General features: G+C 34.8%; 1 protein-coding gene across 1 annotated transcript; it reads left to right on the top strand.

Annotated features, from left to right (window-relative positions):
• Positions 1-1,377: 1,377 nt before the first annotated feature.
• Positions 1,378-3,093, top strand: LOTGIDRAFT_192827 (hypothetical protein). The gene is made up of 4 exons (XM_009061422.1): positions 1,378-1,447; positions 1,828-1,932; positions 2,359-2,493; positions 2,949-3,093. Exons 2-4 carry the CDS (start codon positions 1,834-1,836, stop codon positions 3,054-3,056), a joined length of 342 nt encoding a protein of 113 aa, XP_009059670.1. The 5' UTR covers positions 1,378-1,447; positions 1,828-1,833; the 3' UTR covers positions 3,057-3,093.
• The last annotated feature ends 13,284 nt before the right edge of the window (positions 3,094-16,377 follow it).

Here is a 16,377-nt window from a genome sequence, read left to right as displayed (position 1 = left end):
AAGAATAAACCCTACTATAACCATTATCCCAAGTCAGATACATCTTTGGAGGTGTGGAAAATCCCCATAAGACAAAGCCTGATTAAAACTGTCAAAATATCTATCTAGAGGCAAATGTTTCGGACTATATACTTCCATGCTCATGGCATTAGAGCATGTCAGATATAAAGTTAAGATTTGAAAGACGCTGAGAGCACATATGACAAAAACACATTTACATTTGATGACGACATTTGTAAATTATGTTGAAAATTTATGTATTTTGTTATTAAAGAAGTATGTTATACCTAATATATTCCCTTGTGTTGGGTGTTATAGAAAGCACTGGCCAAGGTCGCAAAAAAAAAACATACTTCAATTATCAATTTGAGTAATAAAATCAAAATAAAATTTACTTTGCTGTATGCAAAGAGAAACTACAACACTGTAAATTCAGGAGAAATACTTGTGTTTTTTGTTAAGTTTTAAGTTTTGAAATTAGTATTTTGATTGTACCTACCCCTTGCTGACTTTTCCAGACCCGTCCATATTCTTAGATTCTCTTAACCTTCCGTTTCTTGAACTGCATGAGTCATGACTGCATTTTTAATTAAATTAACCAATCTATAAGAATATTTTCAAAAACAATTTATAATAACAATATTGATTACCACAATCTTCGACATACTTAACCCTTTGAACAAAGGGTCGTGACATCTGTAAGGTAATTTGATATTATGTTAGAATAACTAGTATGGAAAATCCCCATATAACAGGGCCTAGTTTTTCTGACTCTACTGCAGCTGATAACTGTCAAAATATTTAGCAGATTCAGAGAAGCTTGATAAAGGCAGATGTTTTGGACCACTTTGTCCAGTACTAGTATAGTACTATAAGTAGAAACGGTTCTGGAAAGGCAACTTAGTATGAAAATGTAGTTTCATATTAAGTTTTATAAACCTTGATTTTGAATTGAAAATGGAAGCTGAAAAAAAAGGGTGGGGTGGGGGGGATGCTGAGGATTCATAATCAAAGTGGGTGTCAGTCTGAATCACCCCAGAAGGCTAGAGCACTTGTAGATGATAATGAATATAACATTCCATCCATTTATGATACGCATAGAGTTGATATGTTTGCTAAAATAAAGTTAGTTCTTGTTTGTTTATAAAATTGATTACATTTACCGCCATATTTGTGAATATTCTGTAGAGAATTAAAAACGAAACGAAACAATTAAATAATTTGGATTAAAGATTAAAGAAGTTCATTTACACAACGTTACAATAATGAATAATAAAGAAACTTGGTCATAATTTGAATTTGCAACTAATTTTTGTGTATAAAAGCATTAGGAATAAATTTTACGAAACCATCGCGCATGCTCAGACTATCATAACATTAGTATTTCCTTTTCCGTTTAGCCATCATAGAAATCGGATAGAAGTGTCCATCACTTCCAAAAATCCAAGTAATCCTAATTAATTAATAATCTTAATTAATCCATCTCCCCAAAATCTTGTTATGGCAGCATTGTCATCTCCTATATTGAAGGGGTTTTAGCACGTAAAGTGCATGAAGGCTAGTTTTAAGGGTCTAATGAGTAGACACTGAAACATGTGAATGATCGTACAGTTAAAGTGGAATTCTGTCACTGATCAACTTGTTACCAGAGGTTCTACTTGATATCTTCGGCTCCAAATCTCACATAATTGCATTTTACTGAACCGACTTGTGATATTTCAAATTAATCTTAATCTCAAAATGTCATTGTAGCATTAAATGTCTTGTAGCAGACATATCTTAAAAGTAAAGAAGCAAATTTACAGTTCTTTATCATTTATATTTCAGATCACAATGGCAATCAAATATGATATGGCCGTTGGCATTAAAAAGGGCCACAAAGTTACAAAAATAGAAAACCCAAAAAAGAATAAAGCCAATCGTATGAAAGGAGTAAGTTGATATGTTCTGAAAATTGGATAGTGAGTGTGACAATTAGTAGAATTGCAAGTGTAAAAATATTTTAATAGAATTTTACTTTCTGAAGCAACGATATCATATTACTGGCAAACTACTAGTCTGATTGGGCAATCCAGATTCCTTGAGTTGTGCTGAAAAAATGAAAAGGAATTCTTGGACTTTTTGTGGCTTAGGGCTTTAATGATTTGAGCATTGTATTGGTGATAAAGGTTGAAGACAAACTTCCAGATGCACTGGCCATGGCAGAATTATTTTACCTTGATGTTTCGAATCCATTACATTGTATCGTCTAGCAGACGACAATGAACATCTTTAAACCTTTATGTGGTGTCCGGTATATTAAAGCAGGAATCGATCAGTAATTTCACCGAATTAATTCAATCCTGATTTTCCTTTCAGCGAAACACGAAGAAAAATAAATTTGTGAGAGATTTAGTCCGAGAAATAGTAGGTTTATCGCCATATGAAAAAAGATGTCAAGAATTGTTGAGAGTAAGCAGAGAAAAGAGAGCCTTGAAATTCTGTAAAAAACGAGTAAGTTGACAATTCAAGGGGGTGGATTGGAGATAAATTCAGGCATTCTGAAGGATCCTAAAACTGTTCATTTTGTCTGAGACCTTGGATCAATATTCACATTTGACTACATGTCAGTTTCATTTAGGCTAGTCTTAAGATCCCAACTGAACTGACTATATTAAAGATAAAAGCTAAAGATTTGTCCAATATTAATTAGACTTGGCATTGCCGGCACTCATTAGCTCAAACCGGTGCAGAAAAGTAGGAGGTAAAACTTCTATTTAATTACAGATCATGACCAATATTGACCATGCTTACTCTTTTTAAAACACCTGATGGTACTTATGTATGGAGTCCACTGCTATACAACTTTTTCAACCGATTTATTTACACTTTGTACGAGATATTTGATTGACAGAAATGTCTTGCTTGTACAGATTTTTATGATCTAACCATTAACTTGCTATTTTCAGCTTGGTGCCCATACACGAGGTAAGAAGAAGAGAGAAGAGATGCAAGCCATTCTCAACGCCATCAGAAAGGCCGCCAAGGAACATGAACACGAAGAAGAGGCAGCTTAAATATCTTGTAAAATTAAAAAAAATTAAAAAACCAGTAGAATTTGTTTTGATATCACAGTCAGTCTGAGGCCACTGTGTTTCCAGGAGTTGGGCTCATGCTTGCAAGCCCCAGCAAAATTCAGGTGGTCCAGGGGTCTATCCATATTGAGAATATCAATTTAGTATGAACTTCAATACCTTGTCTGAGATAGTCCCCTTTCTTGTATCTCAGAAGACTGCAATTTCATTTGATTGACGCTTGTGAATACAAGATCTCGCACAATTTCAAATTAGAGCTATTTGAGAAGGGGTCATAAGATTATGTTTATCTTTATTTCCATGTTAATGTAGGGGAGTTCAAATCTGAGCACGATTGGACAAATCTTATCAAGTTACAGCCCTTGATATGGTGCTTATTTAATGAGTAAGTGGGCGTATTATGCCTTGCAACCGCTGTTAAAGTTGAGCGAAGATCCATCGTTGGAACAGTGCTCTGCTCTGTTGGCTATAGGACGATATTTGTGTTGCGATAATGTATTTGTGGTCCGATTGATTATTCATAAAAAGAGTTATTTCCCTTACACCATTGAATTTCCAATGGAATTTCGTTCTTTGCCCTAGGCACCAACTTATTACATTTATAGGTATGGAAATTATTTTACTGCAGGAGTATTTTGGTATTGTCTTTCTGTCGGGATTATTAAACCCGATCAGCTGATTATTGAGGTGGAAACCTGGGGTCAATTACTCCCTGGGGGTTAATATTGAAATTTTCGAAAGGAAAAGGCCTGGGAGAGGGTCGGGTGGATTGAAGGTTGCAGGGAACATCTAAGGGGGTGTAGGTCAATGCAATCGATCAATGGATCATGTAAAGGGTAATAGAAAGAAAAATGGAATAAAGTATGGTACTATTGATCAATGGAGGGAGGGAGGGAGGGAGAGAGGGGAGGAGTGGCCCCTCACAAAGGATCAACGTAGTTTTTCAGTGTAAATATTTTATGATATTGAAAGAATAGCAACTTTTTCTCCATGACCTCGCCTAGCAAAACATTTTAATAAAATTTGGCGGTGACCTCCTTAATCCAAAATTCTGCAGCCGCCACTAGTTTTGATCATATGATTTGGTAGCCCAATAGATCACGCTTGAGATTGAGGAAGCTGTTGTTGACAGGACAGTCGAACTGGTGAAGTCCTCGGGCCAGTCATCATCACAATGTCAAGCTATTTCAAACATCGTCTGTTATATGTACCAGACGAGGCAGAACATTGTTCTAATTAAAATTACATTACAATTTCGTCTAGATTAATATATTAGAAAACGAAATACTTTTGCCCCCGTCGATGAAATTTGTTGCCGGCGAAACTGCAGTAGCTCAACTAGATCAGTAGGGGCGGTGGATTTTAATGGGTTAGAGCCTCTCTCACGGAAATTTGTGGAAATATGTGTCTTAAAACGAAATCCAGGTGGCGACACCAGCATCCCGAGACCGGAGGTACAAACTGGGGACAAACTATTGAGGCTGAATTCAGAATGCGGTAACTCTGTGGACGAGTCATAGTCGCAAGCCTTTCATGGAGCGTCTGAGAGGGTTCTCCCAAGAAAACTTTCCAAAAATGAAATTGATTTAGTGCATATTATGGTTCAAAAACGTATAAAAAATTTTTAAAAATAACGTGGGGGTACAATTGACAATTGAATCAGATGAATCCGCAAGTTTCTGGTGGTACAGCTATGACCAACTCTAGCCAGAAATACTGGATAATTCAAAATCGAATTAAAACTTTAGCGAACCGACATACTATAAATTGGCGATCAGATTGTAGGTGTGGATCTAGTTTCAAATTAACTCTAGGCAGACTTGCCCAGATAATACAAGAGAGTCTATACCATCTGTGATTAGGTCAAGTTTCAGTTGATGGTCTAGACAGACTTGCAGGATAGTTCGGAAGTAAATTAAAACTGTTATAAACGATGTTTTAAACAGCTTGACCAGTAATATCATTTAATATCGTCTAAATAGATACCAATTGATCAGCTAGCGTCTGGAGGAGAGAACAGAATCTGTTGGTGTCACCCATCTTGTATCTGAGTATTGGTTATCTATATGTACACTTACGTACAGGGAACGTCGAGAGTTAGGGGGCATATATCTTGGATCAGTGATCGTCTGGTAGAGACAAGAGAATCTGTTGAGAACATGATGTCCATCTTGTATCTAGAAGTATTGGTTGTCTTTACAGATATACACATTTCTGTACACAGGACACGTAGGGAGTTTGAGGGTATATATACCCCTTACCTACCCCTATCTTGGATCAGTGATTGTCTGGTAGAGACGAGAATCTTCGGAAAACATGGTGTCCATCTTGTATCTATAAGTATAGGTTTGACGACGTTTATACACACTCTTAGGCACAGGGGTACTAGGAAGATAGACGTCATGTATTCCCACCTTTATCTTGGATCAGTGATTGTCTGGTAGAGACAAGAGAATCTGTTGAGAATATTTTTACCCCCTACGATCGTCAGTGACCTTTTGGGAAAGACAACAGAATATGCTTGAGAGCACGGTGTCCCCTTTCTTGTATCTGGGAATATTTGGTTGCCTCTGCTATCTTTCCAGGTCACGTATTCTCGAAACGATCTTAACGATTTGATATCTTATAGACACAATGTTAAAAGAAAAGACCCTAGGATATCCTAGCGCTAAGATCGTTTCGAGAATACGCGGCCAGAACATTATCCATTCAAACCAGAAGGACTGTGCATGTTAAAGATCCCCAAAACGATAAAGGAGTAGGCTGATGCACTTATTACATACTGCATGGCGTTGTCCATCTTGATTAGTGGATATCAATTGCAAAGAAAAAAAACTTCCATTTTTTTTTTTATATTTCGAACCAGAAGGAAGTTCCTTGACCCAGCTTCCACTCGACCTATTTCACTTGGAATCAGAGAAAGTCTATCAACAAGCCAGATAGATTCAATGTTTTCAGTTGATTAGCTGGGTCGAGGAAGAATTAGAGAGCGATTCAGACATTAATTGACCGTTTCATCAACTCGACCCACAAAATCATTTAATCTCTTTCAAATACTTTTAATCACAAGCGTACGGCTAGAGCTTCCGCCGGAAGTAGCTGAACGTCTGCTCTTTGATGGTTAATGACGTGTTCTTTCAGAAAACTCGATTCCATGGATACCGAGGTTTATTTCAAGTCAAAAGTTAAAATGGCGATTGAATCCATTCAGAATTCCGTAATGTTGATTGTAGTTTCTGAAAGCATTGGTAAATTGTTTTATGCAAACTAAGTGGAATTTGAAAGGGTTTTACTGTAATGGAGGTTTACATCCTACGTTCTACTCTGCAACAGACTGGACTAATGTTCTATATCCAACTGTTCTGTACCTTATTGAACTAATGAAATGATCATACTGTTCTGTATCTTATTGGTCTAATGAAATGAAATGTAGTTTTATATCTTACTGTTCTGTACCTTATTGAACTAATGAAATGAAATGGAGTTATATATCCCACTGTTCTGTATCTTATTTAACTAATGAAATGAAATGGAGTTATATATCCCACTGTTCTGTATCTTATTGGACTAATGAAATGAAATGGAGTTATATATCCCACTGTTCTGTATCTTATTGGACTAATGAATGAAATGTAGTTTTATATCCTACTGTTCTGTACCTTTTTGGACTAATGAAATGAAATGTAGTTTTATATCCTACTGTTCTGTATCTTATTGGACTAATGAAATGAAATGAAGTTTTATATCCTACTGTTCTGTACCTTACTGGACTAATGAAATGAAATGTAGTTTTATATCCTACTGTTCTGTACCTTATTGGACTAATGAAATGAAATGGAGTTTTATATCCTACTGTTCTGTATCTTATTGGACTAATGAAATGAAATGTAGTTTTATATCCTACTGTTCTGTACCTTATTGGACTAATGAAATGAAATAGAGTTTTATATCCTACTGTTCTGTATCTTATTGGACTAATGAAATGAAATGTAGTTTTATATCCTACTGTTCTGTACCTTATTAGACTAATGAAATGAAATAGAGTTTTATATCCTACTGTTCAGTATCTTATTAGACTAATGAAATGAAATAGAGTTTATATCCTACTGTTCTGTATCTTATTGGACTAATGAAATGAAATGGAGTTTTATATCCTACTGTTCTGTATCTTATTGAACTAATGAAGTGAAATAGAGTTTTATATCCTACTGTTCTGTATCTTATTGGACTAATGAAATGAAATGGAGTTTTATATCCTACTGTTCTGTATCTTATTGAACTAATGAAATGAAATAGAGTTTTATATCCTACTGTTCTGTATCTTATTGGACTAATGAAATGAAATAGAGTTTTATATCCTACTGTTCTGTATCTTATTGGACTAATGAAATGAACAATAACTTAATGGTCTTTTATAATATAATTTCATTCTACTATTCTACCCCAAAGTAGGGGTTTAAATTTTAGTTTATTAATGAGATGTTCTTTTCTACTTATATCATACGTTCATAATTTATCAATGGTTTTACCCTTCCATTATTCATTATTCAATTATATAATTTTCATATTCACATTGTGTCCCCTAGTGACAAATAAAGTTATATATTTATTGTTTTGTTATAAACTTTTTTCCCCGGCATGAAATCGATACAGGTTCTCTCACTGCGTTCATGTACCTACTTTTGGACATTGATACATAAATGTTTACACCTACGAGTCGGTAACAAAACATTCACCATCCCTCTAGCCCCACCCCTAGTTGGCACAGTGTGAAGGGGGTAATCATAAGAGAACAGCAATGTAACAGATTAAGCAGAAATACCAATTTTCGATTTACCCCAAGAGACAACTAATCTAATAAGATCTAATATCTAAGAATATTAATAACTTTTATTATGATAGCATAGCTGTAATTAACGGGTAATCAGAAAAAAATAATCTGTATGAAGTCTGACCAAGAACCAAGTGGTTGAAAGGATTCTTAAAGATGGGTTCCCTTATTTTTATTCATGAATATGAAAATGCTCATACTTATATGAATAGAAAGTAGCGGAGTTCTAATGACTTGGAAAAATACCAGTTTGTCTCACATGCCCATGATTAATACTTAGCTAAATTAGACAAGATTTACCAGCAGAATTCCAAGGAATGACCGATCAAGAAAGGTCAAAAAGTCCTTTTTTTTTAGTTTATCCAGACTGTGCATACATGGACATTTATGATTGGCGAATACTCTTAATTATTTTCAATTAGAACATAATGATATGATTAAGAATACAGGATAATTCACTAGAACACCAACTGATAAAATAGTTTGCTTAATTTGACACTAAAAATAAGTAAACCATCTTTAACAAACAATGACACTAAGAAACATTTCTCTTGAAAGCATAGCTACGCGTAGTCAAATCTGCGGATAATCAGGAACAAATAATCTCCTTGAAGTTTGGACGAGATGCAAGTGGTAGGGGGATTATTAAAAACGAAATTAAACCCGAAATCCACACAAGCTATCCTATTGGCGAATCAGTGTAGCATTTGCCCCTCTGTAGCCCAACTTAATTGTTCGGAGAGGCAAGTAATATATCCAATGGTGTATGGTGTTTAGTTGTAGTAATGAAATTGGGCGGTTGTCAAAGTTTGAGGGGTGGGGGGGGGGGGATTTCAATTTGAAGCCACGGGCCTCCTTACTGCTGGAGACATATCGACTCTAACCTGATCTCCGATAGATATTATCAACATTAAACGACTCGACATTTCTGAGAAACCATGACATTAGAGATGACCTACCTACCGGAAGTAAGGACAAAAAGTACCGGAGAAAATCAGTGGGGGTGTTTTGTTCCTCTACTGACTGTGGTCTGAAAGTCTATTAGGTCGGATAAAAACTTCTCAATTCTTCCATTATCTGGTAGTCTTTTGATAAAATGGCGATAAAAATATTCATTTATTTAAAATAGATCTGATAAAACATCCTTTGATTCATTAATTAAGAGCTTGTCATTCAGTCACCGATGGTCGAGATTTGGAAAACCTTGTCTTATCTCTCGTTGACTCCTCCTAAGAAAATGTTTGACAAGAAATTAACTGATAGGGTTACAGTCGTCTATATATCTGATTCTAAATTGAAATTCCAGATCTCCATACCATCCTGGCTAGCTACCAGAAGAAGTGATAATTTAATCGTCGAGGCCATTCTCTCATACAGAAGTCACATTACATGGAAAGGAACTGCAAGGAACGACAACTCTGTATGAGAGATTGCGTCAAGGCTGTTGCCCTAGTGACCAATACTTTCACTTTGCCATAATAATACTTTACCTTTTAATTTCTGGCTTCTTGCGTATTTTATAGGACTGGGAAATTTATGTGAATTGGATGATTGGAGGTTAACTTTTATTCGTCTGATCGTTTCTCAAACATCTATTTTACATACGCAGAGTTATTTAAGTTATTTACGCCCCGATAAAATCACAAGAGACGCAGACCAAATTGATAGTATAAATACAAGTTAAAAATGAACAGAGTTCTCTTGTCCCTATCTAATTTCTTAAAGGGAGGTAGTCATCAAATTATTGGTTTTATCAGCTGAAAGAGTTAAATTCTAGCTATCTATAACTCTTTTCAAAATTAGAATCCTACGTTTGATGCAATCAAACACCTATTTATTGTAGGAGTCACTTCCAGGCTGTGAATAGCTTCAGCCCTAATGGAAAATATTTAGACAAATATATACTTTAAATCTTATCTTCTATAATATCTAATACTTGTGACCTAGGCCAGAGTTTTTATATAGGAAAGTATCTTCTATAACATCTAATACTTGTGACCTAGACCAGTCTTTCTATAGGAGATTATCTTCTATAACATCTAATACTTGTGACCTAGACCAGTCTTTCTATAGGAGATTATCTTCTATAACATCTAATACTTGTGACCTAGGCCAGTGTTTCTATAAGAGAGTATCTTCTATAATACCTAATACTTGTGACCTAGGCCAGTGTTTCTATAGGAGATTATCTTCCATAACATCTAATACTTGTGACCTAGGCCAGTCTTTCTATAAAGGAATATCTTCTATAACATCTAATACTTGTGATCTAGGCCAGTGTTTCTATAAAGGAATATATTTTATAACACCTAATACTTGTGACCTAGGCCGGTGTTTCTATAAAGGAATATATTTTATAACACCTAATACTTGTTATCTAGGCCAGTGTTTCTATAAAGGAATATATTTTATAACACCTAATACTTGTGATCTAGGCCAGTGTTTCTATAAAGGAATATATTTTATAACACCTAATACTTGTGACCTAGGCCAGTGTTTCTATAAAGGAATATATTTTATAACACCTAATACTTGTGACCTAGGCCAGTGTTTCTATAAGAGAATATATTTTATAACACCTAATACTTGTGATCTAGGCCAGTGTTTCTATAAAGGAATATATTTTATAACACCTAATACTTGTAACCTAGGCCAGTGTTTCTATAAGAGAATATATTTTATAACACCTTATACGAACTCTTGAAGCCAATATTTAGCACTATATCCCTTAAACTACTTTACAACTTTTTAATTTTAACTTCGCGTCCATTATTTCACGTTACTGGATAGATTAAGACGGTGATTTGCCAGCAATCGGAGATTTACTGTTTCAATATGTCTCCCGTTTAATTAGGTGTTATTGTTCCTTTAAACCCCTCTAATTGATCTGTCACCAGGCATCTCGGCCATAAAAACCCAATAAATGAAGTAGTTTTTCTGGAATGTCAGGAAATGCGCTAAGAACCCTCACGATTCAATAAAAACAAATTAACATTTGGACTGAATCGGAAACGGGACCATCTTGAAATCAATTTGAAAAGGTTACCTCGAAACTGGTTTACATGCTGAAAAGAGGTTCAGGAAACGAACTGACACATTTAGACAAAGAGATCAAAATTGATCAAAAAATTGTTTAATTCAAAAAAACAGAATAGGCAGAAAGTTTTGAACTATTGGTACTCTCGAGAGCCTCGAAATATATCTCAATCATTTGTAAGTTTTTTTTACTCTTCACGTTAGCTTTAAATATCGAAAATGGAACTGTTGGATCACGTTCAGTGAGTGTCTCAAATATGTCTCCATTATCTGTAAGTTGTTTTACTCTTCACGTTAGCTTTAACTATCGAAAATGCCAAGTTTTGGAACTGGTGGGACACGTTCAGTGAGTGCCTCAAAATATGTCTCCATTATCTGTAAGTTTTTTTCTCTTGATGTTAGCTTTAAATGCTCATGTCGTGACTGGTCAATGGGTGAAACTTGTGGTACCTTTTTACACCGTAATTGTCAGACGTATTTCACACAAAATAGGACTCAATATTCCATATTACGTAATTTATAATTCCCAAAACACCATCACCCCACAAGACGTCTGATTGTATCGAGGAATATTCTGTCATAAAATGGGGGAGGGGTGGGTGTCATTTTCATTGATAAAGGTATTCCTAACGAAGCCCTGTCTCACAATGACCAATAATATAGTTTTACTGATAGTGTCGATAGAGATAGTAATACATTGTTATATAAAATCATTTGCTGATAACTTTTTCAAAATCATTCCGATTTTCAAAATATTTCCATAGTAACATTCAATTATAACTCTTCTTATAAACTACAATATCGAAATTTCAATATATACAAAATAAATTGGTGCATGCGTCCTCTTTAAGTAAGGTACTGAAAGAAACCTGGTATTTGGGGGTTTAGGTTGTAACATTGCGGTTAAGTAATGTTATGGAAACACAGGCACAGGCATGCAGGCTGGTATAAGGGGATGAGAGCCCACACTGACCCGACTTCCGGTTGCACTGACACTTGCATTAGAATTTTTGTAAGGTTGAGGGGGATTCGAACCCATGGTCCCTAATCACCTAGCAGACGATAATCCAACTCGCTACCGACTGAGTAACAGACAATCTGGTAAAAAAGCCAGTTGTTAATTCTTTAATCTTGGGTACGTGATGTTGTATAATATAATAAAACTTCAAGTAAAAATGAGCAGTTCCACAGAATCTGGTGGAATTTACTGCATTTCAGAATCAACCAGTTGATTTGGCACCAAAAGGTCATGAAGTAACCTTGGAGACGGAACTTGGCGGCACCAACGTCACGAAGATGGTCAAAGATTGCAGCTAGTAGACAGAATCATTGGACCCAAGTTGTTATTTTTGTCGTCAGTAATTTAATAAAATTGAATTCATTTAAATTCGTCACTCTGTGATGCATATAAATTAAGCAGAATGAGTTTTATATCATTTATGTTCTGAACAGACCCATAGCCAGACTTGATTGTTCGGAGGGGCAAGTAATATATCTGGAAGGGCAAGTAATATATCTGGAGGGGCAATGTGAATGGTGTTTGGTTGCAGTCATGGAATTGGTCAGTCGTCCAAATTTATTTAGAGGTGGGGGAGGGGAGAGGAATCGATTTTTTCGTTGGGGAGCAATTGGAGCCCGGTCTGTATCTTATAAAGCTGAGCTGTTCTCTGTGCGGTCAAGCTTTAAACAATGACTGAGCTGTCCTCGGGGTAGTTCAGCTCTATAGACAATTATTATAGTTAAACTGTATTCAGGGTGGACAGTCCAGTATGTTCTTGGTGATTTGTCATCATTGTATCCAGTGTGGCCCTCATTTTCACCTTGGTGACCAAACAAACTGGTATGGTTGTGACTTCTCTGAAGAGTACTTCACACAGGTTCAAAACGCTCTGAAAATAAGCAAAATGAAATGTTTTAAGAAAAGATAAAAGTTATCAGCTTAAACTTTCTACCAAAAAAAGATGTCATCACTTCGAAAGAGGTAAGCTCTGCAATATTCTCATTTTTTTTTAGCTAAGCCAATCAGTTATAATTTTCATAGCTTACTGTCAAAATTTGAGCTTTCAAATCCACGTGCGTCCAGAATTATCCGTGTTTGAAAGTTAAAATGACGACTCGTCTTTTCTTGAAACTCGGCCATTTAATATAGAAAAGACATATATATAAATAGGAAAAGAAATTCCTTGTTTGAGATATTTTTGAAAAAATTATGCGATTTTTGTTCATTACTAGTAGGCCTACTTCTGAAAACTATTTACATATTTTCAAGACCCAATCAACCCCTGAAAATGACGAATCTGTCACATTAATCAGTTAAACAGGAATGGTTCAATATGAGGAACACAGACATTTGACTTTGAGAGTGCCATATTTACCATTTCTATCAGGAATGACCCGATATGAGGAACCGCAGCAAGTTGAATTTGGGAGTGCCAATATTTACCAGTAACCAGTCTGTAGAATTTAACAGTAACGGTCCGATATGAGAAACGCAGTCTGTAGAATTTAACAGTAACGGTCCGATATGAGAAACGCAGTATGTAGAATTTACCAGTAACGGTCCGATATGAGAAACGCAGTATGTAGAATTTACCAGTAACGGTCCGATATGAGAAACGCAGTATGTAGAATTTACCAGTAACGGTCCGATATGAGAAACGCAGTCTGTAGAATTTACCAGTAACGGTCCGATATGAGAAACGCAGTATGTAGAATTTAACACGAACTATAGATGGTTAAATAAACTATGAATCATAGAAATTATTAGAATCAGAAAACGATTAGCGAATAAACTGAGTTGTACCAATTTTCATTAACCTTATAGTTATAACCCTGTCGTGGTGGAATAACAGTTATAGGCCAGTTATAACCCTGTTGTGGTGGAATATCAGTTATAGGCCAGTCATACTGGTTGTAGGGTAGTCCGAAATCCCCTCCTAGCTTTATGACTTTTTTTATAGATATTGTTTTTAAGGTAAGAAAGTAAAACGTAAACGTAAACGTCTACAGTCGACTTTGGGATGAGGATTTTTTGATAAAATACTTTATTAATGGTTGTAATAAAACCATAAACTTATTTTTTCTGACTCTTCAAGCCAATTTTTTCAAAACGTTTTTAGAAAAGACTTGGTTGTTGTTACTTAAACCACAAAACATTCATTATACCAAACGTAAAGACCGCTGTCAGGTGTAAAATAGGCTAGAGCTATAGTAGGTTATGACTCTAGCTAACCGACATCTATTAACTATATAACTAGACTTTAGTCAGTGGGTATCGGACTATGAGAGTGGACCAAACTGACGGTAGTAGCCTATATAGAGTAGGGTAGACTGGAACTATAGCATAGTTAGCTAGAAACAGTGTAGCTAACCGACATCTATCAACATAACTATCAGACTACACTATAGTCAGTGGGTATCGGACTATAAGACTGGACCAAACTGACCGCGATGTAGAGTAGGATAGGCTGGAACTATAGAGAGTATAGAAACAGTTCCAATCGGCACCAGGATACTGCCGACTGTAGATCAATACTGCACGATAGACCTACTCTTGGCACTGGAATTCCGTTTTCTCTATCGCAGAACTTTCCAAACTTTTCATAACTAATGTTTTATCGTTTATTTACTGGAGATTTGGACCGGAAAGTTACAAGTTTATAGATTTCGGAGGAAATTGTTAAATTCTTATCGAGATATAACCTAGAATTATACGTCTTTCATTTTATTGACACACTAGAAGAAAGTTGGAACTTTACACTCAATTTGAGTAAAATTTGGAATTGACTTCAAAAGACAGGTATGTGATGTGATGCTGATGATTATGAGATTGTGCGTATTTAAACAATTTGTATGAGTTGTGCGACGTTGAAAATATTTTTTAAGTGTGAGACGTTGAACACTATCAGGGACGTTGAACACTATCAGGAATTGCGGCATTGCAGGACAAGAGTGTGCGAAATTGAATACTGAACACAATAAGGAATTCCGGCATTGAACAAAGTGTGCGACATTAAGGGACAATTTTATGTATGCGCAATTGTGTAACGTCGAACAAAAGTTAAGGAATTGTATAAAACGGGGCGTATATGAGAATTTCTTGGTATATAACTAGAGCTGTGAGGAATATTATAAGCCAGTGAGAATATTACTGTGGTCTGTAGTCTCTAACAATAGGATTAACCCTAGCTTACTTTACTTGTGGTTTTATCTACTGTCATGTCTATAGCCTATACTCTACTACAATGATGTTGATAATATTAACCCTCCTGTTTACAGGATTACTAGCAGGTCAGTTTAATTATTTTAATTATTAACCCCTCTTTTCTTAACCCCTCTTTTCTTAACCCCCGTCTTTTTAACTGTTAAATGGGAAATGGAAAACTTGGGGGAATTATAAAGTTTTGTGTATGCAAATAGTTTTTTACATTTATATATACACAGTGATAATTTGTAGCCTCTCTGAGGTCGTTTATGTGTCAAATTTTAAAGATTTTAATGATTTTACTGAGTAAATTTGAAAACTTGAGGAAATTACATTGTGTAACTATTGAATTGTCAAGATAGGCCTATATAATAAAAATTGTTCCTTAATTGTTAGCCTCTCTGATTAGGTTGATTGTGTAACCCTTTGAAAAATTGCCAAGTGTTATAGCTGCATTTCAGAGATATTCCTAGATATACCTCTATATACAGTTAAAATATTTTCTTAAGTTAAGCCTCTCCAAATAGGTTGAATTAGAAATTTGTCAAATTTCAATGGTTTTTAATGCAAAATATATTAAATAAGCCCTTAAATATAGTAAAAATTGTTTCTTAATTTTAGCCTTATTGAATGAGGTAATTTTTAAAATTTTGAAGATTTCAATGGTATTCACAGCAATTTTGTTTAAATCATAACTAGTTTAGAGATAGGCCTGTAGAAAAACTGGTCACTTTGAATTGTGAAACCTATTATGAATTTATTAAACTCAATTTATAAATTGTGTAGTTGTAGTCTTATAAAGACACAAAATAACTTAACATCTCTTAACCCATTTTAATAGGTGAATTTATAATCTTATTGAAGGGATTTTCACTAAAAAATATTAAGCAGTGTATAAATTGAAAATAAGTATGCCTAAAAAAACATTTTTTGAGACATATTTATAATTTTTGCCTTGTTTTTATTTTCTGATTAGGGCGTTGTATTTTGTGAAATTTGGAAAGAGTGAATATTTCTCAATATTTTGAATAGTTTTCAATGTTAAAGTTACCTATAAAAGTAAAAGAAGATTAAATTTGGTAGAGAAACTTCATTTTCTAGGTAAAAAAATATAAATTCAAAATATTCCTTAGATATTTTAAACTTGACACTAAGATTCTCCTGAAATTTTTTCAAATTTATCACTTTTATAGGAAATTTAGTCAGTTTTGTGAAAAAACTTCACTTGAATT

Source organism: Lottia gigantea, assembly GCF_000327385.1.
Source record: "Lottia gigantea unplaced genomic scaffold LOTGIsca_48, whole genome shotgun sequence".
Lineage (NCBI taxonomy): Eukaryota > Metazoa > Mollusca > Gastropoda > Lottiidae > Lottia > Lottia gigantea.
The sequence above is the reverse complement of the archived record's forward strand: the minus strand, read 5'-3'. Positions and strand labels throughout refer to the sequence as shown.